At 35.4% G+C, this 27,354-nt stretch overlaps 1 protein-coding gene across 2 annotated transcripts in view; it reads left to right on the top strand.

Moving 5' to 3' along the window:
* Window positions 1–27,354, top strand: part of Vha100-2 (V-type ATPase subunit a family protein Vha100-2) — a 92,605-nt gene that overhangs the window by 35,422 nt on the left and 29,829 nt on the right. For both annotated transcript variants that reach the window (XM_074185421.1, XM_074185415.1), the window contains exons 2-4: window positions 9,200–9,340; window positions 19,559–19,735; window positions 26,795–27,139. In XM_074185421.1, coding sequence (XP_074041522.1) covers window positions 9,224–9,340; window positions 19,559–19,735; window positions 26,795–27,139 — 639 coding nt within the window. In that variant the 5' untranslated portion in view covers window positions 9,200–9,223. The remainder of the gene's footprint in view (window positions 1–9,199; window positions 9,341–19,558; window positions 19,736–26,794; window positions 27,140–27,354) is intronic.

Genomic DNA, 27,354 nt, shown 5'->3' with positions numbered 1-27,354 from the left:
CTGCATTTTCTGCTATTTCCGAAATGGGTGGTAATTTTTCTATATTTCTGATATCAGACATTTTGATAATATAATTATAGAAGGTTAGCTATATTCTGTGAAAATTTAATACCTATTGATTTCAACAAATAAAACAATCAGATAGGAATCTAGGACAAACGTCAAATGAACAGCATGTTTTATTGAAAAATTATAGGTTATGAAAAATCTGTATCATATTTGATCTCATTATGAAACGGATTATGGACATATAAGTGTATTATTATAGTACGGGTCTATATAAAAGGAAATAATATATTATGCACTGGTGAACACTAATGAACTATCTTATTATAGTGCAGAAGAAATTTGAAAAATATACTAATAACAAGAAATGAAAATTGAATATTAAAAGATTTCAAGCCAAGTTACTTCGTGACGATTCGATTGTTAGTATCCACCATCATCTTCAGGAGATACTGAGTTAGGTATCTCTAACAATCGAAACGTCGTGAAGTAACCTGGCTTGAAATCTTTTAATATTTAATTTCCATTTCTTGTTATTTTTTTAAAATTTTCATCTCGTGTTAATAGTTCAATTTTTCTGATATTTAGGCTGTATTTTATTTCATTGTAATTTCAGTTTAGTTGCTTATTATAATTGTTTTTTTTTCAGCTAACCTTTTCAATTTTTTTACAGATTCTTTCAAGGATTTGAAATCAATTTATATCATATTAGACAATGGAAGTCCGAACTCATGAAATGCAAAACAATTGTTGATTCGTGATGTATTAATAATATAATATTTATAAATCTGAAACAGTGACTCTTAAAAAGATACACATACTATATAATACTATACATACTATATAATATGTACATAATCAATATCATCAAGAGATTGCATTGAAATACTTTACGTTAGAGTTTAGTTGATTTTATCTACAATATAAAATATTGAGAACAAAATTACGGTCATGAAAAATGTTCGTGCTGAAAAAATTAGGCAATCCATAAATTCAAAATAGAATCAACCAACAACCACAGTCATTAATTGAATTTCATCAAAATCGGTTATATTTACAGTTTTTCAAAGTATAATAACCCATAAATATAAAGAGAACTTACTTCAAATAATATTTGAAATCTATATTTCCGTTAACTCTCAAAAGGCGAAACTTGTGCGAGCTAAGGACTAACGAGGTCTTAGCTTTTAACGCATGATTCCGAACACAGATTGGACGACAGCAAGTGAAAATCGATTTGGACAACAAAAAAACTATTTTGATAGAACATTTACAAAAAATAACTATCTATAACAAACCACTGTATTTTTCATTAAAAATATCAGATTTGTGAAGAAGAGGATTGATTTCGGTTCAACAAGTGTTCCTCCAGACAGCACGAAAGTACACCAATGGAAAACCTAGTGTCTCCTTTCATGGCTGATATCATAATGTGAGTAGATTCTGAAATTGAATCAACAGAGGAGTTTGATTATTTTCCATAAATTACCATGTAATACATGGATGATTCCTAAATGCTTTGAAACGGCGTCAAGAGATTTGATGTTTGTAGAAAGAATACTAGCATTTTCAGTTATATAACTAAAATTTTTTCATCTATGGGCTTCTTCAAGAGAAGCAAAGATGCGATATCGAAAAAACCTTTAAGAAAGTAACAGGTGTTTCTTCAACATAGCAGAAAAGTTCATTCAGAAAGTGTCTTCGTGAATATTCGATTGCTCAAAAAGATGACAATATTTATGTTCCTCCTATATAAACCAAAATACATTATTGAGTTGGGTTTTTGAAAATTTGAAAATTCAGCCAGTGTTAGACAATCCAAAAGACAGAATGATGGAAATGAAGAAGTCTCTCATTTAAAAAATGAGATGTGAGCCCTGCGACAAAAAACATGTTGCAGTGGAGTGTAATAATTCTCTTTATGAAGAATATTTCATATATTAGGGAAGTTCAGTGTTGCAAACATGCTTTGGAGAATGCCACAGTATAAATGACTAATGATTAAAATTGTTTGGTGCGGTATGTAATAATAGGCTTTTAGACGCGTTCGAAAGTCTATAAATCGAAAATTATGAGAAAGGTCTATGAACAGCGACAAAGGTTTCATTTCAAACATTCCTTTCGGTCGAGTACACTGGGCTATACCCTGGGCTATTATTTAGTATATGACTCGAAGCAGTTCCTTTCTATACAAACTGTTAATTTGAACTTCTTGTATAGCCAACTAACTCGTGAGTGACACAGTGCACATTCAAGTTGTTTTTCCAGCTCCATAGGGTGGTGACAAATATTATTTAATACGATACTATTATATATTATAATTAATTTGAAACCCTACAAATACTCTTATAAACAGATTGCAACTCACGGAGTCTTGGTATAATTTTTTTTACATTGTCTGTCGTGCAAAAGTGACTGCAGAGCAATACTATCAACCACAAGATGTAAAAATATTCAAAAGTACTCAAATGAGTACGGTAGACGGCAATACGATAACATGTAACTGAGGTTACTAGGGATAAGATTCAATAACAAATCAACAGCGATTAGTATTGACAAGTCATTCTTGTATGACTCTTATAAGTAAAAAGAAAGGAATTAGTTTCAGTCACCTATTGACGATGAACTATTTTCAATACTTCAATATATTTCGAAAAAAAAATTGCAAAAAATATTGTTTGAATAAACTTTTTGTTTTGACTTCAGTTTCGAAACTTTTTTAATTATTATTATTCTTTGGCAAATGTCAGTTCAGTATTATAACATTTCCACTGCGATCCATCGAATTCTAAGCTCACAAATATGTCCAATCTTTGAATAACCTTCAAACCTAATTTTTAGTGCATTTTTTATTCTATTTTTAGAATTTTACGATTAAACAATTGACCTGAATGACTACATTGTGTATTGTATACTTTCTCTGAGATGATATTTCAAAGAAAAAAATCTATTTTCAAAACATCGAGAATTTTATCTTAAAATTATTGTGGTTTACTTGTGTAACTTTTCTAATTATAAGTGTGATAAAAGGTAATAAATAAGCGAACTGATTATTTTATAATAGGACAATATTACATCAACTCAGCTTGGAATAACAAAATGGTGGAAGATGGATTGTAGAACATAACAATGTAATTGGTGTATTGAATTTTTTTCAAATCAAATGATAGTAAAAATATGTGCCCCACAATCGTCTATCAGCTGTGTGAGGTTGTAAAACGATTTAAGAAATAGTCCACTGAATTTGGAATGTGGTCCCACGAAGAGAAACAGTAGAAAAAATGTAGGGTTTCTATTCCAGTAAGTAGAAAAATGTTTTGTTTGAAAACATTTAAATTAGTACATACTAAAAAAATACAGATATATTTATTATTGGAGTGATTTTTTTCAGGTTTGTATTGTAACTTGTACTTAGAAGAAAGTAACTGTTTCCAATAATATCTTAGTGGTACGTGGGGAAAAATTCTTGTTACCAAAAAGGTAACAGTTATTTAGGATTGTATGAACAATTAATTATTCAAAAATAATTTATAGTTATTCTAGAAAAATAATTATGAAGTGATAAAGAAATTCACTTCTAACCTACTCTGGTAGGTAAAAATTGGTTCTTGTGAAATGAAGAAATATCATGATTCTGTTTTGAAGTGTTGCTTACCTGATAATTTGATCTGAAGGCAGAATTATTGTTATAGTTAATTTTTTGCTACTCCATTACAGACATTACAGACTTGTGCAATTGGCACTTCGCCAATTGCACAAGTCAATCTAATGTAGAGTACAATAGACTGCTGGTTGACACTGTCAACTGAGTACGAACTGCCTTATACAGTACTCTTCCAGAGCAGAGAGGACTGGATCCTCCGGGAAAAAGAATCATTAAGAGCAGATAGTTGTTGTTTCACGAATGTTCAAAAACACGTTATCGTGCAGGTGTTTTTATTCGCAGACTCAGGACAGAGATACCAATCTGCCTAGGGACCTATGCGACTATATTTCAAGCAGAAATCTATGCCATTGAATTGTGTGCGAAGAAATTGGTAGAATCCAAACTCATACACAAGTCAATAAACATATTTTCGGTAAGTCAAGCGGCGTTGGAAGCTCTTGGCTCCTACCGAGCAACATCTAAATTGGTAGCAAATTGCCAAAAACAACTCTTCTCGACAGGAAGACTTGACAAATTGTCTCTGGTCTGGATTCCTGGCCATACTGGCCATACTAGCCAGGAATCGAACTGTCGGAAGACAGTGTGTGTCGCCAGTATTTGGGAACTGATGATACAGCAGAGCACATACTTTGTGCCTGCCCCGCTGCAGACCGCTGCAGGTTCAGAGTGAAGGTCGAACAGACCCACTCACTTTTGACCTAACCTAACCCAACCACACAAAAGACATTCATCTAGCGTCATTTTGATGTTGATGGGCCAAGTTTTTGTGAACTATATTCTAATTTAAGGTGTTATTTGAGGTGTATTTTTTATCGTTTCATTCAAATGATTTTGATCTTATCGGATACATGATCAACATTTTCACCAAATGTGTTGGTTGAGAAATAATTTCAATAAGCCTGATTTAGTTCTCCGTGATCGATGAAGTTTCTAGATTTAATTTAAAAATTTCACAGGTGCCATGCGGCCATTCATTTGAAAAGTTTTTTCTGAATAAGGAACCTATGGACCATACTGGCTTACCTCGAGAAGGCTGAATGAAATATTGGCCGAAAAATAGACGGCTACCATACTTAGATTCTGGAAACTATTCACACTTAAGTGGAAAGTGGTTATTAGTTAATGATGTCGGCATTCCCTTTGAATGTACCTTGATAACTTGTAGTAACATGATGGGCATAGAGCTTCTTGACAGTTGACTTGTCATGTTCATCAATCTGAATAACGTCGCTTCAATGATGATTAATTTCCATCTCCGGGATTCCCACATTAACGAGAGATGTTATTCATACGCTTCAATAGATGATCGATTGGTTGTAGGAAATGAGAAGTGTCAAATTTCCGAAACAATGCATTTTCTATCCTCATGTAGATACAAATCAGTAAACTTGATGTAAGTTTCTTGGTTATCAAAGTAGTTTGATATTCTTCATGGAGTTTTCTGCTCCAGATGGAATGAATATCGTTTGAGAACTGGAGGAGAAAGAAGAAATATCGAGATCTACTCTTCGAACTCCACAAATGTCTTTTATAATTATGGATATCTCTGGTGAATGATGCCTTTCGTATTTTTGAGCCTCAAACATTATTGATTCATGTTGTTTGCCCAAGACCGGCTTTTCCAGAAATTATTTACCACATGGCGTGAGGAGTGGATGCTGGCATATACTTTGAATACATTGAAGCTTCGCATAGATGGATTGTCTAGCAAATCTTTTTTGGAATATAAAATAATAAAAAAAAATAATAATCGTATAACAGAAATCCTTTTACATAATATTGCACTATTGCACAAGCGATTCGACTATATATGACATAAAAATGCACCTATGAAATAACTGAAATTACTAAAAAAAATTCTTGATAAAAACTAACAGGTTTTTCCAAAACATATTTTCACATTTTATAGAAATCTTACCTGAATTATAAATAGAACTGGAGAAAACTGTTTATGTTTTAAAACTGACTTAACTAATTCTATATATTATATTCCAAACGAAACATTAGTGATTCAACACTAGATATTCGACCTGCCATAGGTTTCCCAGTGGTGCTAGGCTGAACCACGAATGACAGTTATACTCAACTGTTCTCAAAGAGGAAGCCTGATTAGGAAAAGACAGACTCCACTATTGAGACCTAGGGCTGCTCGAAATAGATATGTATGTTTTTTTCCACTACTTGCTACTCGTCTGACTTGTCCATTTCTAACAGGTCTCAGAATAACAATGCAATCTCCTGGGTTTATTCCGTTTTTTCTCCCATCTTTGTCATGACACCCATTCCAACATATCTTGTTCCCTGTACTAGTGTGTACAGGTCTCTTGCTGGATATGTCATATTTTTCTATTCTAATTTGGTTTGTACATAAATTTATTAGTTTCGCATTCGTATAAAATATGACGAAATGCCTCTGTCGCTTTGTTGCATTTTCTGCTGCTAAGGTATCCGTTGTATAGCTTTATTTTATTCAGATGCCATTGTCCAGTGAGTACGCCAGTACTTGTTCTAAGCCGATCCCTGCTTTGTTGAAGCATCTCTTGTCTTCAGTGATATTTTCACATATGTGTTTCCTAGTAAGTGTGGAGATGATGATTCGTGTCTCGTACACTCACCAGCTTTTGAGCTGTCTGCGATACAGACCACACCAGTCTCGGAGTCACTTTAGGGTTCATAAGTGTCCCAAGTGCAACGTGGCTGTCTGTGAAAATATGGATCTGCTCATTTTGTTGAGGCCTAAAATTAGGGTTTCTTACGCATTGCAAGATTACTTACAAGTCAGCCTCGATAACGAATGATGGTGTTCGTTTTTTCACATATTCCGAAATTTCTGTTTTGCTGGATCCCATGTAACTTGGCGACAGCTAAATTACATTTTCCCATCAAGGAAATAACCAGTAGCTTTGATATTAATTTCACTTCTATGTATTATCTACAAACTGATACTAGATAAAAATAGAATAATTGTTTTCTTATCTCTGTACAGAAGTCACCTAATATACTTTGATTATATGCCTCCTTTCGTATTGATACATAGGCATACGCAGGCCAACCGAAAAAAAATACCAAGGTTCAAAAAATAATTATGTAAATTGATTCATTCATCGAATTATTAGTCAATTCTGAATTATTCTCAGTTTATTATATGAATAAATTAGACCCACTCTAAAATCAATTATTAGGAAAAAACATTGTTAAGTACAAATTCGCATTTAAGATTTGTCGGGACAAGAGAAGAAAATGTTTTTTTGTCTTGTCCTGATTAGTCGTGAGAAAATACCTTTTTCGTCTTGACAAGAATTCCGTTTCTTCCAACGAGAAACAGCATTCTCTCGTGTCGACTTGTCTTGTATCGACTTCTCTCAACGAGATAACGTCGTTGCTATCCAGAATTTGGAGTACGCGTAACGTACTTCGGAAGATATACCGAAATGACATTTTGAACTTCAATGATGAAGTCATCAGGTTGGTACGCGACAGAAGTAAAATAATATCGGTAATGATTGAGTAAAACTGGCCGATACATGACGAAAATCCATATTAAAACTAATTATTACACTTTATTGTATAATTTTCGCTATGAAGGTTTTGCAAAAACCGTGACACGTGTTATGCTATACAAGCGTAAAAAAATTACGCTTGAGAAAGCTATTCTATAGTGAAACACGTGTCGAGGTTTTTGTAAAACCCTTTTTAGTGAAAATCACAAAATCATACAATAAAGTGTATTAATTTGATACACTTAGAGCTGAAACTATTAAACTGATAGAAAAGGAACTAGCAATACCATTGACATACATAATAAACTGTTCATTCAGTAGTGGAATATGTCCAGCTCCATTCAAGTGTGCTGTTATTTCATTTATTCAGGTCTGGAAATGAACTCAAAGTGGATAACTACCGCCCAATATCCGTAATTACAAACTTTGCGAAAATATTCGAAACCATCTTGAAATCACGCATTGAAAAATACCTAACGAAATATCAAAAGTTAGACAGATATATTTCACCTAAAGTATAAAATTCTAAATTGAAGGGGTTATATTTTTAGGAGTTCTATTCCCAAATTAATAACCGTCATCAAAAACATCTTTACTTTCAAGAAATACTTTAAAAAATACATTCTGAAAACGCCTAGAATACCTAGTAGTCACTGAAATAATCGAAGGAAAATGAAAATGAAAAATATTTAAATACCGATGAATAAATTGATTGGTTCGATTCATTCAATATAAAGTACTTTTTGGGGGCTGGTAAATGAAAACTTGTACTCAAATATGTGTTTATCATTTTTTAACACGCTTTTATTAGCTTCACCTGTATGTATGTATGTTTGTTTGTTTTTTACCTCTCAAGCTCGGAATCTGTATGTGACAGGATTATCGACATTATGGCTTGATCTATTCGCGGGCAGATGGCGCTGTAACCTACTTGATATAATTCGAACTCACTTTACATGTATTCCTTCATTTGAAAAAAGTATTTTTTTATTAACACAAGTGCCTGAGCCTTATTTGTAACCCTCCTTTATGTGCCTGCTGCCTTGGGCTTGGTAGCTGATTTTCAGGCTTCTTCTCCGAAATTGTAAAAGTTTAGATAAAATAAAGATATTTAGTGTAAAAAGACTGAAAAACACGCTTTTATTATAGCATACGAAACTGAAAAATGAAAAATAAATGTAGTTTAAAAAACTAAAAAACACGCTTTTAAAAAACATCGAACTAAAAAATTAAAATCATTTTTTTACATAAGTTCAAAACAATAACGAACGAAAAATACTAGTATTATTGTGAAAAAAGCGTGGGCGCTTTATACCATATTTTTTGTATATCAACCGCCCCTCGCTTTTTTCACAATAATACTAGTATTTTTCGTTCGTTATTGTTTTGAGCTTATTCAAAACAAATTGTTGCATGATCAGTAATCGCTACACATTTGTTCGATTACTACCAAATTATCCCAATCCTTTGCCGAGTAATAAATCCTACATTAGTATGGCGGCTATTTTGTTTTCAACCAGTTTTCAACCTTATTTCATATACTTATCATGGGGGTGCATACAAATATAATCCACCATATTTAAGAGTCGGTCATATTGGATTTAGAGTGACGTCATTTTCCATATTCTTTTCAGCAAAGTTTATACCCGTAAGATGGGGGTGCAGAAAATATCAGTCCGCCATATTGGATTTAAAGTGACCTCATGTTATTGCTCGTATTATCCTCAGCAAACTCTTTCATCTGTTACCCTAGGGGGGTGAATAAAAAATAATTCGCCACATGGGTGGCCAGCCATGTTGGATATGAAGAAGCGTCACGCAGTAAATCATGCATTGCAACTGCTTCAAAATGCACATACAATATTTGACCTGAACTAACACACATACAAAAATTGCAAGTTAGATTGAATCTTGTAATGTAAAATATCATACTGAAAGAACCCAATGTTACATTTTTCACTAGATAATTTATAAAAAAAACATTCGATAAATAAGCTATTTAAAATACTTATATCGTTTGTTTCAGGAGTGTTATTGAAAATTTTTCACCATGGGGGCCATGTTTAGGAGCGAGGAGATGGTCCTCGCGCAGCTTTTCATTCAACCCGAAGCGTCTTATTTTGCCATATCCGAGTTGGGTGAAACGGGCTGTGTGCAGTTCAGAGATGTAAGTTGAAATTCATTCTAGAGAAAACCACCTTCAAAAATTTTGCAGTCGAAATATCAGTAGGATCACGATTATGAATGAAATGAGGATAGTAAAAAAACGCTATTAACAGAGCCGTTTTTGAATATAAAAAGGGGGATTTTTTAAAAAAGCTCGGACAAGTCGATTTCTAATTAAAGGGGGACGCCTTTCAGAGGGGGTGCGTACTACCTTATTTAGATAGGGAAAGTAGGTCGAGTGGCACCTTGTTTTAAAGGTCTTTCGAATACCTTTACAACTCTGTTAAAAGACAATTTTTGTAACGATTAGTTTTCGAGATAATTTGAAGTTAAAATTGCCATGTTGATAATACATTAGATAGACCACTCGGTAACTTGTATGCCTAAATAAAAAAAAATTCGAGCAGTTCTTCTTATCAGTTTTTTGTTAAATAAAATCTCTTTTTCAAAATCAATACCCACTCCTCTTCTTCTAGTTTTCATTAGTACATCGTTCGATTGTTTTGTTTAAATGGGTCGTGTATTGTTATTTGTTTAAAAGTGCCTTACACTACTGCTGAAAGGGTTTCAGTTATTGCTTTATTTTTTGGCAACGACCAAAATGCTAATAGAACATCATAGAGCAAAACGCTGATAAACACCTAAGCAGAAATCACGTTCTGGATTTGGTCACAAAATTCACGGAGACAGGCTCGGTTTTGAATAAGAAAAGAAATGTTTAGAGAAGGAAAGTGAATGATGATAATGCTATTGGAGTGATTGGTTAAGTCATCGCCAATCCCAGGTTAAGTACCAGAGCTTTATCAGCAATGGCCGGAATAAGCCATATGAGCGCACGGAGAATCCTCAAAAACCACAAATTCCATCCTTACAAAATCAAACTTGTTCATGAACTCAATGAGGATGATTTTGACCAAAGACAGGAGTTTTGTGAGGGCATGAGTGAGAGATTAATGCAAAATCCCGAGCTGCTTTATAACATCTGTTTTTCGGACGAAAGCTCATTTTATTTAAATGGTTGCGTGAACCGTCACAATTGCCGTTATTGGTCGGATGAAAATCTACTTTTCATTGATAGAAATTTAACCGGTGATTCTTATTTACTTCTTGAAGAGGCAATACAACCTCGTATAGTTGAAATAATTGAACAGGATCCAAGATGTCAAGATGAATTTATCCATTTTCAACAAGACGGTGCACCACCCCATTATGCCCAGCAGGTTCGAAATTTTGAAGGACAGTGGATTGGCAGAAGAGGTCCAATTGAATGGCCAGCACGACCATCAGATTTAACACCACTGGACTGCTTTTTGTGGGGATATTTAAAGTCTAAAGTTTATGCTACACAGCCAGCCAATTTGGATGAATTACGTCGTGAATTATTGATGAATGCCGAGCTATAACTCCTGAGATCTTGAATAATGTGAGGGTAAAATTCGAACAAAATATTTATTGTTGCCTGGAGCAAAATGGCTTTAAAAACAATTATTGGGATTTATTAACCCTAAAACAGTTTTTTAAACTTTTCTGTGTCATCAGCATTCAAGGAAATCAGCAAGTTGTATTCGTTGTGTAGGAAGGTTTTTAGTATGATTCACTTTTTTATCAGAAGCATAAAATATCCACGTCAAAAGGCAACCTTCATAAGGAGGTGCCACTCAATTTACCTAAAATGTAAGGGTGGTAACCCCTGAAAAAAATCTCCTCGTAATAAACAAATAATTCTTACTTTCTTACGAAATCGAATGGACACGTATCAGCAGGTTGTCATCAAAAGCAAAAATTTATTTTTTTCATGATAGTTCTGAACGTAAATTGTACCTTAAAAACAATTTGATTTATTTTAAAAAGAGCTGAACTCAATAAAATACCTTTGAATCTTCAAATTATCTCGAAAACTAATCGTTACAAAAATTTTCCGAGGGGGTGCGTACTACAAAAAATCTGATTAGCCTGAAAGGTGTCCCCCTTTAATTAAAAATGACGTGTCCGAGCTTTTTTAAAAATCTTACTTTTTATATTCAAAAACGGCTCTGTTAAGTTTTCATTGTTACACACTGTATATACATGTATATATATATATATATATATATATATATATATATATATATATATATATATATATATATATACACACCTTACCCCTTACCTCTCATGTGCACCTATGATTTTGTAGATACGTGTGGCAGATACCCGACGGAAAAACAACAACTAACCCAGCTAATGCCACGCAGAAAGCTGAAGTAAAATCATCAGGCACCTGTGCATGGTCTTCGACTTGAAAGATTGGTCGCAAGTTATTTCCCACTATGAAAAACATGATTTTAATTTCGTTTGGTCGATACGACCAACCGATAGACCGATTTCAGGGTAATTGCCCCATCATCAGTACCGGGCATGGTCTCTTCAGAATGGTGTGAACCGTCTGAGTAGGTATCACGACCGAACAAATATAATTCCAGCTAGTCATGAACTCTTCCTGCAGTTGATTGGGGAAATAGTGCATAGTGGCAAATAACTTGCGACAAATATTCCAAATTGAAGACGTTGCACAGGTGCCTGATGGTTTAACAACAACAACAACTGATGGCATTACGATGACATCGTAATGCCATTCATTTACTTATTTTGTTTATATTGAAAGGATTGTATTTTAAGGAGTGATTAATTTTTATATACTATTCTTCCAAGTTAGAACTTGTTCTGTTAGCTCCATTTCTCACGATATATTCATGTCAGAACCACTTTCCTAACCAGTTGTGTAAGATATTTGTGGATTCGAGAAACGTTATATTTCAATTGAAATCTAAATAATTTTATCAGTTTTATCAGACATAAATATAAGAAATGAAATGAAATATTTGAAAATTCGTTTTACATGTGGGTTCTTCGATATAATAATAAATTGACTTTTTGTTAATTGTTAAGAGAGTATCGACCCATGTAACATGCAACCATATTCATTAACATTATCAATTCAGTGAATAACGTTTCAAGGACAAACTGAATATCATTCGGATATCTGTGGTTTGATAATTATCTCATTGAACCAATTCACGACTGTTCCTCACGTTTCAAATTTTATGTTTTCACAAAATTCTTTGATACGAAATATAAAATGTGCGTTATGCAGACATACAGGGTGTTAATTAAGTATGTACCATAAATTTAACGATTCTTTAAGTAATTTTAAGACGAAATATTCATATAAGCATGGGTCCGCAAATCCTTTGTTCTCAAGATACAGGGTGTTAAAATAAAAAAAAATATTCGTAAATATCTCAAATATCCTTTACCTAATTTTGTAACATTAAGGAGCTGATTTATTAAGTCCAGTGGCGTCTCGAGCGGGATTTGAACGAATATTTTTGACTTAAAAATGTACGCCACTGAATTTTTTGCAATTTTTATCATTTCCTTGGATTAGGCAATTAGAAATACAACTTTTTTATCTCTGGAATATTTTTCGTATCTTGCTTAGTTTTAAAAAAAAAAGTCGACCTAATTGCATATCCCTGGACCTCACAAGGAATAATGTGGGGAGTTGAATGTTTCTTTTGAAAATTATTATTTTTACAATTTTTCATTACTAATTATGTAACAATAACAACAAATATTAAATGACATTAATATCTAGACTAACGAATTGCACTAAATTAAGTGTTGGAATTGGCCTTCGGCTTCAATACAACCGTCTAGCCGCCGCATAATTGAATTTCGCACTCTTCTGAAAATACCATAAATAATAATCAAAGGTTGCCTTGGAAAACGATTGCAGCATTTAATAAACAACTTGACAGTTGTTGTCAACTTTATAAGCTTTCAATTTATAATTGTTATAAAAAGTGTGTTTAGTGGTTAATTTTCGAACCATTTTTGTAAAACAATGGTTCAATTTACTAACAGTGAAATGGCAGATATGCATTTCTGTTATGGAATGGCTCACGGAAACTCGAATGCTGCAAGACGCATCTACTGAAACTGCGGGGTTTTACCACTACCCGGAAGGATCGTCCTGATGCTGTGAGAGGCGGTGGGTGGCTATACTGGTAAGGAGGTGGTAACATTGAACATGCTGGAATCAAGTTTGCTGACGATACCTGCGTGTTTGCGGTATACAACAAACCAAGTGTACACTTCACTCCGCATGATTTGGACAATTTGCTTAATGTTGGGAATGAAGTGCTGGTTGTGGGAGACCTCAACGCCAGGAGGCGTGAGTGGAACTGCCACAATCAACAGAATACGAATGGTAGCACGCTGTTGGAATAATCCCTGAACAACTATATCAATATCGAATTCCCGGGGAGCCTACCCACTACCCCTGGAATTGTTCGTCACCCACAACTATCGACCTGGTATTGAATAAAAACGTCCGCGATTTGGAGATGTTGGTTACGGTGAACGAGCTTAGCTCCGACCATTGTCCCGTGCTCTTTGATCTCAAAAGGGAGATACCCAACAATAAAAAAATAAAATATGACTACAAGAGCACGGACTGGGCGGAGTTTAGGTCGACCATGAATAACCTCACAACTATACGAGACAACATTTCCAAATCACGGATCAACGAGGTTTGTGAAGAATTCATAAAGAATATTCAAAAATCTCGTGACGTCTCTACCAGAAAGATAGAGGTGAAAGAGGAGCGAGATATTCTTCCGCATGATGTGGTTGAGCTCATAAAGCAAAAACATCGAGCCAGAAAAGATTGGCAGCGCACAGGAGACCCCCGCAGCAAGGATCAAATGCTGATACTTGCTGCGGAAGTTAATGCGCGAATTTATGAGTTCACCAATATGAAGTGGAAGAACAAACTCGAAAGCCTGAACGTGCACGACCACTCTGTGTGGAGGATGGCCAAAAAACTGAGCAATCGGTCTGAGGCTATTCCTACCATAGAGAGCGGGCAAGCGCACGCGGTGACGGACCATCAAAAAACTCAGTTGTTCGGGGAATATTTTTCCAGCGTGCACCGAGTAGAACCGGATGTATGTGAAGAACACACCAATAAAACCAGACTGGCTAATGAAGTCAGAAATAGGCCGGCTCCAATTATACCGGAGTAAACATTGATAAAGTGGATCACAGACGTAGAAGAAATCATTTGACCATCAAGCGCCTGGGGAATAACAAAGCCCCATGCATTGATGGGACTGATGCAGTTCTGCTCCGCAACCTACCGCGAAAGGGTATCGTACAACTGGTGCATATTGTGAACGCAATAATCAGGCACCAGCATTACCCAGATTGTCTGAAACATGCGGTGGTAGTTCCCGTTCCGAAACCAGGAAAAATCAAAATACGTATTGATAGCTACCGACCGATCTCGCTTCTCAGTTCGAAGGTTATTGATAAAATCATCCTAAGCAGACTTCTCCGCCTGGAAGATAGGATGAAACTCATCCCCGAGGAGCAATTCGGGTTCCGGCGAGGTCGGAATACGACATCGCAACTGGTCCGGGTTGTTCACGGGGTGAAGGAGTTCTTCAACCAGGGGAAGAATACAGTTATGGTCCTGTTAGATATCAAGAAAGCTTTCGATAAAGTTTGGATAGAAGGGTTTGTCGCCAAAATGTGGTCGACAGGCATGGCTTTATTCGTGATTAGGATTCTAGAATCCTACTTGAGCAACCAAACTTTTCGTGTAAGAGTGGACCAAACCACATCTGCGAATTATCCAATCAAAGCAGGTGTCTCGCAGGGGTCCTGTTTGTCACCGCAATTAAATTCATTATATAACCATGACTTCCCTATGTTCTCGAGGACGAAGGTGGGTATTTTCGCGGATGACACCGCGATTTACGCGCACTCTTTTTCGAGCGAGGTGACGAAGCAGCACCTCGATAGGCTAGTCGTGCCGTATTTCGAACAAAATAAAATCGAAATAAATCCCGTAAACTTCACGAGGAAATTCACGAATGTGAAGATCTTCAGGAAGTTGCGAGTTAAGGATGAGTGCATTGACGAGCAGAAGAGTGCGAGATATCTGGGAGTGATCCTGGACAAGCGCCTGAACTTCCAGGAACACTTGAGTATGGCGATTCAACGAGCGGGTGCGGCGATAAAACGCACGTATCCGCTCATTGCACGGAACTCTAAGCTCAGTGTTGACAACAAGTTGCTTATTTATAAACAAATAATTAGGCCGGCTATGTTGTACGCGAGTCTTGTGTTCTGCAGTCTCAAGAAGTCCCCTTTAATGAGACTCGAGAGAATGCAGAATAAGGTGCTCCGTATTTGCACTAACAGTGACAGATACATTTCATTGAACAATCTGTTAGATCTGGCAGAAGTGGAGTCAGGCACCGACCATATCAGGAGACTGGCTCAGAAATTCTTCAAGTTCTTTCTACCGAAGAGCCAGCTGACGAGGGACGTCACGGCAGTTAGAAGCTATCATGAACAGCGCCGTAAGCACGGGCTAGTCTATGAAGAACTGGAGATATACCGTGAACGGCGCGAATGCGATCGCACTTAGTTCATGGAAAAATTGGATAAGAGTATAAGAGTTCAGATGATGACGTGATAGCAGAAATACTCCTACCTGTTTTTTTTAATGAACTTTTTCCAGGGGGTTATCGACAACTGCTACCAACAAACAGACGAATGATTCTCTGAGAAGTACCGAAACGCGACAGAATGACAACTTCCGCGTAAGCCTCGGCAGGAAGCGAAAAACTATAGATGAGGCTGATATAAGGCGTTTTTGAGTGGAGAGCCAACCGCCAACACCAGCGGGGGCGTCTCCCACTGCCCCATCGGGGGACTGTGTGGAGGCGCTTTTCTCTTCCGTGCGGAATTCTTGAGAGCGCAAATGTACCGGGGTCTTTTCCTGCCACTCCCTCTACCCCATTCACTACTTATCCCAATCCTTCCCACTGTCTTACTCCATAGGGGAAACCCTTGTGTACATTTTGTATATTTGTATATATTATTTTTTTATTGTATATATTTTATAAACACCACAATAAAAACCTCAAAATTGTATGGAGTATAGTCAATAAAGAACACTTTGATTTTGATTTTGATTTTCAAGACGCATTTACCATGAAAGCTTTTCTCAGCGTGTAGTGCCTAATAGAAGAACTTTTGTACGTCTCCATGCACGCCTTTCTGAAACAGGCAGCTTTAAAAGATCGACGGTTGTTATTGGGAGGCCTGCAACGGTACGAACAGTTCAAATTGAAGAAGTTGTTTTAAATGATATTGAAGTAAATCCTCATACCAGTACTCGGAAAATAGCTGAAGAACTGAATATTACCCATGTCACAGTGTGGCAGATTTTAAGAACCAAGCTATATCCCTATCACATGCAACGTGTGCAAGCTCTATTGCCCAGAGATTTGCCTGTAAGACTAGCTTTTCTCATTGGTTACGCGGTAAAATAAGAAGAAATCCAGGTTTCCTAAGTCGAATATTGTTTACAGATGAAGCTTGTTTTTCTCGCAATTCAATTATTAACTTCCACAACAATCACTTTTGGGCCGAAAACAATCCATACGCCTTGATAGAAAATAATTTTCAAGAACAATTTTCTTTTAATATTTGGGTTGGAATTGTCGGTGACCATCTCATTGGGCCTCACTTCCTTCCACCTAGACTTAATGGAGAAGAATACTGAAGGTTTTTAGAATTTGTTTTACCTGGACTTTTAGAAGAAATTCCAGTCATGGAAAGATTCCGTATGTGGTACATGCACGATGGTGCTCCACCACATTTTAGTGTAGTGGCATGACAATTTTTTGATGAGATTGGGAGAGCAGGATCACACTCATAGCCACCTCGCTCGCCCGAAATGAATACCTTAGATTATTTTCTTTGGGACACCTTAAAGCGCTGGTATACAAAACTGCTATTCAAAGTGAAGAGGATTTACGGAATAAAATCATTAATTCATGTGACATAAAAAATACGCCAAGTATTTTCAGAAGAGTGCGAAATTCAATGATGCGGCGGCTAGACGGTTGTATTGAAGCCGAAGGAGGCCATTTCCAACACTTAATTCAGTGCAATTCGTTAGCCTAGATGTTAATGTTATTTAATATTTGTTGTTATTGTTGCATAATTAGTAATGAAAAATTGTAAATATAATAATTTCCGAAAGAAACATTTAATTTCCCAGATTATTCCTTGTGAGGTCCAGGGATATGCAATTAGGTCGACTTTTTTTCTTAAAAACCAAGCAAGATACGAAAAAAATTTAAGTGAAAAAAAGTTGTATTTCTAATTGCTTAATCCAAAGAAATAATAAAAATTGCATAAAAGTCAGTGGCGTACATTTTTAAGTCAAAAATATTCGTTCAAATCCCGCTCGAGACGCCACTGGACTTAATAAATTGAATAACGTTCGGGTTAAATGAGATCCTTAATGTTATAAATAACATTGCCAAATTACAACAAAATTAGGTAAAGGAAATTTAAGATATTTACGAATAACTTTTTTTAATTTTAATTTTAACACCCTGTATCTTGAGAACGAAGGATTTACGGATCCATGTTTATATGAACATTTCGTCTTAAAATTACCTAAGGAATCGTCTGTTGAATTTATGGTACATACTTAATTAACACCCGGTATAATTGAAAAAATGTGACTCGACCGGGTTTCGAACCTGACTCTCCTGTTCTTTAGACTGGCCATTAACAAAAGTCAGAAAAACAAAAATATTTATTCACAATTTATATGCACATTTTATCTATATCTCATCTGACATAACACTTCGATGAAGTGGAGGGGGAGAAGAAATGGAAAACCGTGTAACAAATGCGCCTTCACTACCCCACCGGGAAGGGCGATGTTAGTGAGTTCTCCGTAGTCGAGATACATACTTTCTGATAGCTCTTATTCCTTTCTGCATCTCTTGTTGTGCCATTTATCAGGAAATTGATATTAAGGTCCATCAAATATCGCACTCGCTGACGTTCGGACTTGTGGCAATGACTCCTGGAAAAGGCGCATGCAAAAAACCAGGTTAGAACTGTCGTTGTACAAATTATGATTTTGACGCTTTTGGCAAGCGCTTTTGGAGATGTATCTGTGTCGCTTCCCCAAAACAAGGCATGTATACAATTTATATAAATTGTAGTCATTGATGTGTTGGAGAAACTCCACAAAGGTTCTTCATTTTTCAAGAGGTCCTGTCGTACCTTCCAGTAAGCGAATGATATCGTTGATCGACCTCTACATATCTTCCATGTTCCATCTCGAAGGGGCCCCGGTGACTCCAATTGCTCAAGAGAAAGTGTTGTGGGTATAGGGGGCGACTCTTCATTTGCATGTCGTTGGTTCCTTCCATGTGGATTTAGTTCATTTTGTTGCCGTGTCTGCTCGGGTGCATTAGACGTCTTCACGGAATGTAGCTGTTCGGATTGGTTTAACATCACCTCAACAGAGTTATCTTTGTGGAGTGGGTTTCCACCACCCCACGCATTGTTTTGTGGGGTCGGAGCTGGAGCGTATTTGTTGGGGCATTTGATTTCTCTTATAAGCTCGGGATAGTTGGGCTTTTCTTCGTAGATGATACAGTTCATGCTGTTTGGGCACATTAACAGTCTACGCCATCGGAGCCACCAAGCAGAATAACGGCCGATTCACATTTTCAATTCAGTCTCTGGTAGTATTGGTGCAATGAGAATGAGTTTAGTTGTTAATTTCATCACAATTAACAAATTTCATTTTCATCGCACTAACACACACTATAGAAAATGAATTGAAAATGTGAATCGGACGCCATTCTGCTTGGTGGCTTAGGTGTTAGGAGAGCCGGGTTCGAATACCAGTCGGGTCACATTATTTCAATTTAGTTTTATATTCATATGTCTGCATACCGCATATTCAATAATTCGTATTATATTACAGATGCTAATTTCTTTAGTAAAAAGTCTAATGAAATGTTTATAGAAACCGGAATATTGTATCAAATCATCTACAAGAAAAATTCGTTCAGGCCAGTCTCAACTCCCTACACAGTAGGTTAATGGACTGACACCTACTCCCCTGGCGAATACCACGAAGGGCGTTGAATTATATCCGACAGGTGTCAGCGGACGAATTGTTCTTGTAGATAATTTGATTCACTGCCAGTCTTCAAGTATGCCACTTACTTTATCTGAAGGAATATTATATTTTTCAATAAACAACAATTTTTGATTTTTCATCGATATTAGATTATATCAAGTGAATGTATTCTTTAGTGAAATAATATTCTATTTTCAGTTAAATGAGGACGTGAATGCTTTCCAGAAGAAATTTGTAAACGAAGTGAGAAGATGCGATGAAATGGAAAGAAAATTGAGATACATCGAGGCTGAGGTGAAAAAGGACGGCGTAAAAATTCCCGATGTCAGTGAATTACCGAAAGCTCCTAATCCACGTGAAATCATTGACTTAGAGGTAAGGTGTAAAAATACGAAGTTGAAATGAAGGAACCATTGTACATTTGTTATTTTACCTCTGTATGGAAAATAAAGTTATTTCACCTCTGTATGGAAAATAGAATTATTTCAATTGCTCAGCTATACGCTTACAGGCAAACATCTTCTCATTTATAGATAAAAATGCCATTCTAAGCATTCCTTGGAATTTATAGTAAATCTCTCTCCTAAAATTTTAGTTTCCCAGGATAATAACAACATCAATTCATTCACACAAAATTTCTATGTAGTGTGATCAAACACATTCTCAAAAATATAATGGAACAAAGTGAAATATGTGCTGTGGTTTGAAAATATTGAATTTAGGCATCCGATTCACGAGCAAATTGTGATGGATTCGAACTCCAAATGAAGTGAATAAAGTTTCTGAAATTGAATAAGTTTCAGAAATAAATTCAACAGGAACTATTCTCAATAGTACCTACATCTTAGTTGCATATTTGAGATTTGGCGACGAAACCGAAGAGACATGGTTAGACTCCATTTTTTCTAATTTATGATGCCGATACGTTCCCTGTAATTTTTTTTATAAAACTCGACGAAAACTCATATAAAGTGAAAAATGCATAATGTTCGATTTCTTTTCATATGAAGGTGTTTTACTTATATTGATGTAGAAAATTTGTGAATTTCGTTCGTATGGATTAGAGTTCTTTTTCTACACCGGCTTTTTTCTATACACTGAAAATTTTTCGCTAGTTTGTATTGAAGAATGATTGATGTTTATGACTAATAAAATTTTACCCTGCTACGTGAATGGTTAGAGTCTTTATGAATTATCATAATGCATTACCCGATGACCAGAACTTGGTTGATGAAACGCCTGCCAATTATACCTTTCAGCATGAATTAGTACGCTTGATGTATTACGATTGGATGAACCCCTTTCAATACATTTTCAATGGACACTCTAAAAATATTTGTTTCTGGACACTCTTCAAATTTTTTTCCAATTATTATTAATTTGCACAGGTTTTCATTAATGATGTCACTGAACTTTGTGTTGTGGAAGGTAACGCAATTTTGTATATCAACATCAAACAAAGTTCTGGATGTAGGTTCATTTCATTCAATCAACACTTATTTCTGTTCTCAATACAGAAAAAGTCAACAAGATTCAATTGGTCAAGTACATCACTAGTACATCTTGAGCGATTATTAATATGGATTTCAGAAAGAAAGATCAACAGGCGACCTTCTTCTATCGTATGTCACCCACATTTGGAATAACGCAGTCGAGAAACATGGAGAGTCAAAAGCTGTTGCGCTTGATAATTTTAGGGCCTTTGACAGCAGGCAGCAGGAGGTTGCATATCTTAATGAGGATCTAGAGGTGGTTTCGAATTGGGGTGAAAGTAACCAGGTTCAAATAAATGCCACGAAAACCCAGGCATCGGTTTTATCCAAAAAATTAAATGTCTCCGAACCGTATATATTAATGTCAGGACAGACAATTCCGCTTTCTGCTTCGATAAGTTTGTTGAGGGTTAAAATGGAAACCAATATGTCTTGGCACAATCATATCGCTGGTCCGAACCAGAAAACTGTTCACACTTCAGTAACTTTCGATGCTTCATAAAACTCAGATCAGACTTTCTTTGGAGCATTGTTCACATGTACGGAGCTCTGTCCCTAAGCATACCCTGAAGCTGCTGGATTCCATCCAGAATAGAGCCATTCGTCTGCTTAGAGACACGAACATAATTTGCAACCTTGATAGTCTGGAACATCGAAGAAAGGTTGGAGATTTGTCTCTCTTTCATTGATACTTTCACGGGAAGTGTCCAAGTCACTTGGCACATTTGATTCCACCAAGAGCGGTACATATCAGAAATACGCGACGGACTATGGCTGCTCATCGTTTTGAGGTTCAACTCGGTACACCTCAAACTTCACTCTTTGAGAACTCTTTTATTTGTCTATGTGTAATAAACGTTTTTCCAGATGAATTCAATCTTCAGCGATTCAAGTCCAAAGTGAATCGCTACTTTCGCACAGGTACCTTAAAGAGACTCAAGGATTTTTTGTTGTACTTGTGTTTAGTCCATTTTGTCGTGTAGTTATCAACCAAGACAATCTTTCAAAAATATAATTTATTAAATGGGACACCCAGAATGCAAGTACACCATTTGTTTCTATGTTTTTAAACTTTCTGAGTATTTTTTATTATTGAATTTATGTTGTGGCGTTGCCAACTCTTTCCAGAAAAGATTCTTCAGTAGTTTACTTTTCAGAAAACCACCACCCAAAACATCTATAGCAATTGGAAGAAAGTTTTTGGGAATAGTTAATTACAAACAATGATACAGGTTTTGTAAACGATATATACCTAGGGTACCAAATTGAACCGTTCAATTTCACTAGTTCGGACTTCCATTGTCTACTATATAAAATGATTTGAAATCCCTGAAACAAGTAAAAAAGAATAATTAAAAAAAGAATAATTAAAAAAGAATAGTTGAAAATAACAATTATATTAAGCAACAATAATATAATAATTATTTTCAACTATTCTTTTTTAATTATTCTTTTTTTAATTATTCTTTTTTACTTGTTTCAGGGATTTCAAATCATTTTATATAGTAGACAATGGAAGTCCGAACTAGTGAAATTCATCACGAAACATTGTCAATCACCTTCAAACAAACGTTGAACCGTTCAAGTTGCATCCATTTTCAAACAGAAATAATTCAACATTTTCAAATGAAATACTCTGAATTTTGTCACAGCTAACAGAACCCAGATATCAATGATTTTCATTATCAATTTCAAGGTAATTGTATATCTTGTTAATTTGTGTTTTATACTTGTTAATGGGGTCAAACCCGAAACCGGTCGTATAAATAAAATCTAACAGTGCTATTTAGACTTCATTGGCAGATACCCAGTAAGTCTGGTTATTGCCCATGAGTGCTTTAAAAAATCCATTTAAGAAAACATATAAATGCCATTTTAATTGGAATCATGCTTTATATTTGAAAACACTGAAAAAAACAGAACTTTGTTGTCGTGGGTACTTTTATAGAAATTGAAGAAATATTCCAGAAACTACTCAAACTTTTTCCATACCAAACATTCACTTCATTTTTGTTTGAAATTTATCCAGTGAATTAGATGGAATGATTGTCTTTTCAAATAGTTTTGAAATATGATCATAATCAAATGTTAGAAATTTGCTGATGGAGATATCAGTGAGTGTCATCTGAGTTGGATACCATTAACGCAAACATTTTTTTGATGGGTATTACTGATAAAAATTGAAAATATTTCGAAAAAGTCAACTATTTCTTTAAGAGCAAAGTGCCAATCCTTCCTTTTACGAATTTTCAACTTGTTTTTGAGTTTCTCCTGGGATTTCTCTGAAAGCTCTAGTGATTCTTGCTTTCATATCTTATGTGAAAAAATTCTTATAGGAAGTCCGTTCAACATACCGTCATAAAAATACATTTTGGTTACATTACGTGAACTGGGTAGCCACACCACTGGCGCACCCCTACCTTTCAATTTTTAATAAAAATTATCATGGAAGTTTCCCTGTAACTTAATTCTTAAATGTGGTGGTACACCGTCTTGTTCCATATGGAACATCGTTCGATAAATATGAAAGCACATACCGAAGAAATCTGACGTATCTATTTTCTTCCGGTGATATCACCATCAGAAAATTGCGGACCAAAAAATCCTCCCCAAACATTTAGTGACTAACGCTGTTGATACTTCACATGATTTTCAAAACCTCTTTCTCTGAACTTTTACAACAATTGCATGTGATAAGGATGAAATTTGCTTCAAAATTTGCATTCGAAAAACGTCGGTTTGGGAGAGTCCTAATTCATGTGGATTTTCAAATAGGTAAAGATCAATTCTTATTCATCACCGCACACGCACGTTCTGATTTTTTGTAATCAACATTTTCAGTTCATATAAAACTTGGTTTCAGAGCCTATAGTGACCTCTCGTCTGATTGTCTTCTTTCCGGAAAGCTCTGTTTGAATATTCTAGATGCAAGATGGCAGGAATGATCATACTGATCCTGACTAATTATTCAACATAGTTGCTATAAACGTGCAATGGGTGATTTTTTCAAAATTGGTGGACAAAATTAATAAATAATTAGATCACAAAATGAGTATTTTGGAATAACTTGGCAATGCCGCAACGGAAATTCAAAATGAATTTTTTTTCGAAGATAAAAATCTTTGAATCGAATGATATAGGTACGCAGATAGTGGGCGTTCCTTTGAAAATGTATGATTTCAATTGGCTACGTTCACACTGTACGTGAGAAAATGATTTGAGAAGATAGTTTCAATTTATATTGAAGAAAAGAGAATTGAAACTTTCTATATTTTTTACCAGTTTTATTTGTAACTATTGTTACTGCAGTTTCGTCCTATAAGGGACATTTTCAAAATTAAACTTTAAACTAACAATGGTTCATTACATCACCTCTTATATACCGCCCCTGTAGGTACTAATAGAGGTACTTGGCTTATTTGAGTACCTGAAATTACAGTTTACAATGGGGATGTTCCAATTTGAAAACCGGTGAGTAAATTAAATCGACTTGATCATTTAACAGGTTGCACCCGCAATGTTTATGCTTGTGAATTTCCAAAGATTCTAAATAATTGAGTTTGTAACCCTTCCTTGCATAGCGAAAATTTTCCGTATCGTTCAGATTCGGAAACTTGTGGTTGCATGCCAAGAAATGGTTTGAAATCGTCGAATCATTTTTTCCTAGTATAAAGGACCTTTCATGTTCAGCATACCGTTTTTGGAAATTTCGACCACATTGTCCCACATAAACACTATTACACTTCGGACACTTAAGCTTATAAACTCCAGATTTCTTCAACTTGTCCACCTCATCTTTGGGATTGAAAATGAAATCAGATAACCTGGCATGTGGTCTGAATGCCATTCTACATTGTTTTTTCTGAAGAAACCCGCAATTATCTCTGTTCTTTTTCTAAAAATGTTAAGAGTTACCCATTTATTAATTTCTGGTTGTTCGACCAGATGATATACTAATCTGTAAGTGAATTTACGGATTTGTTTTCTGACCAACTTGTGGAAAGTATCTGCGTTGAAACCATTATTATGACCTATCTGTGTAATGATATCAATTTCCCTAGCTAGATTGTTAGCAGACAAATGCAGTGAGAATGCTCTGTGCAACATTGAATTGTAGGCTGCTAATTTATGACTGTCTGGATGGAAACAATCGCTTGGGATGATAATGTCAGTTTTCTGAAAACATTGAACTCAAATTTATTATGATTGTGTGTAAAGGTGAGGTCTAAGCTGTTTCTCTATCTCTGTTTGGAGTGTGAACTTAATGTTGCTATTGAGATTATTCATGAATGTCATGAATTTTTTCAGTTGTCGTGTAGTACTTCTGAAACAGGCGAGAATATCGTCCACATATCTGTACCAAAAATGAATGTTTTTTTACCCAAGTCGGAATTTACTATAGGCCTCCAAGCTGTTCATAAATATGTCTGCTAAAAGTGGACTAAGGGGTGAGTTCATTGGTAAACCTGAATCCTGTTTATGAAATTTGTTGTTAAACTGTAGGTAGCTCTGATTCAGGCACACATCGAAAGCTGTTGAAACTTCAAAGAAGGGATATGGTCTACTTTGGCTTGATCTAATATGTCTAAAATGATGAGCTTACACTGGTTGTACGGTATGTTGGAGAACATACTCTTTACATGAATGAAAAATGAAACTAAAATTGAATTATGTGGCGTGGTTTCGTTTCGTATGTTTTCTACTAATGCCGATGAATTTTTAATGCTGTGAGGTAGGACGAAATTGGTAATATTTTTGAACGACTTGTTAAAACGTATTCCTAGTCTTATGTACTTAGTACCTAGTACCGGTCTTATGGGGTTATACTCTTTATGTGTTTTTATCAGGCCATATAGTTATAGTTTTGGGCAAGAGGGGTTCATGTTGGTGATTCTCCGTTTCTTTGATTGCGTGAAAATGATTTTAGTATCTGAGAGGAAATTTTTCAGTTCATTTTGACTATTTTTCGTTGTGTCTTTCTTGATGACAGTAAGGTTTTCATTTTGAATGACTGATTCAATTTTCTGAACATATGTTTCTCGTTCAAGGATAACGATGGCATTCGTTTTATCAGCTTTCGTGAAAACAAGATCATTTTTTCTTATTTTTTGTTGTATAGTTTTCATTATGCCTGTTTCTCTACTGTTTGATAAAGAGAATGGATGGTTTTGAATTACTTCATTGATCTTGTATGCCCCCATATCTCTATTACCTGTCTGTTTTAATGCAATAGCTGTATCTGTTATCAACGTATCCAAACTGTTTTTATTAATTATTGTTAGTATATATTTCGGCCCTTTGGACATTGTTGAAATTTCCCCTTTGTTAAACTCTATTTTGGTCAAGTTAATGATTCTTTCGCTGAACTGGATATCTGGTTCGACTAATTCGCTGTGTATGATATGTTGTTGTTTCTGTATTAGTGCCCTCAGTTTTTTGAGATGGGTTTGGTACTTCCGGTATATGAAATCACTAATTGTAGAGCAAACTTGGTGGAGTTTATAATTAAGTTCTGAGTGTAATACCTTCAAATAATGTTACAGGATACTCCTTTTTGAGAACACTGTCCTGTATCCTTCTTTTAGCCAGATCACTCGTGCCTTCATTATCGCCTTCTTCTTTGCTGGTGTTTTTGTACTGGTCCTGATGTTAATGCAGTTACAAGTAAAAGTTTCAATTATCTTTTCTTCATTATGATTTCCTACCACGTAGTTACGGCTACATCCATCAATTTATTGAATTTATATATTTGCAAAAATATGCTAAATATTCCTTAATATGAGCATTGGGTTGAGATATTCTTGATGAAACCCTGTATATTCGGTGTTTTATATGGTTATGCTGAATGAGGGTCGAAATGACTTAAATTTGGTAATTTCTGTCAGTTATTCTTGAGCGAGTAATGTTATTCATAATTCAACGTTGCAATATTCAATTTCAGGCTCATCTTGAAAAAACTGAAGGTGAAATCAAAGAATTATCAGAAAATGCGATTAACCTCAAGTTGAACTTTTTGGAACTAACGGAATTGAAACACGTTCTGGAAAAAACTCAAGTATTTTTCAACGAGCAAGATGAAGCTAACGGATTTCCTGATTCAGTTCACAAGTCGCTCATTCCTGCAGAAGACCATAACGCATCGATAAGAGGTCGTTTGGGATTTGTTGCTGGTGTGATAAATAGAGAAAAGGTGCCATCTTTTGAGAGAATGTTATGGCGAGTTTGCAGAGGAAATGTATTCCTGAGACAAGCTATGATAGAAAAACCTATGGAAGATCCAGCCACAGTGAGTAATTTTCAATGAAAATAATGCGAATCATTTAATTTTATGATCACCAAAGAGAAGGTGTGACATCATTACTCAATATATACGTCGGTTTTTTAGCTGATCCTACTATTGCGGAAAAGGCAAGACCTACACGGTCGGTTAATTTGGATAAAAGTTTTCTATTTCAGGCAACTAGAACATCTTTTCAGATCGAGAATATCGGTGGTGTTTTT

This window comes from Leptinotarsa decemlineata, unplaced genomic scaffold, assembly GCF_025532065.1.
Source record: "Leptinotarsa decemlineata unplaced genomic scaffold, Ldec_3_MD MMD2_P_RNA_scaffold_2, whole genome shotgun sequence".
Taxonomy (NCBI): domain Eukaryota; kingdom Metazoa; phylum Arthropoda; class Insecta; order Coleoptera; family Chrysomelidae; genus Leptinotarsa; species Leptinotarsa decemlineata.
This window is presented reverse-complemented; position numbering and strand designations above follow the sequence as displayed.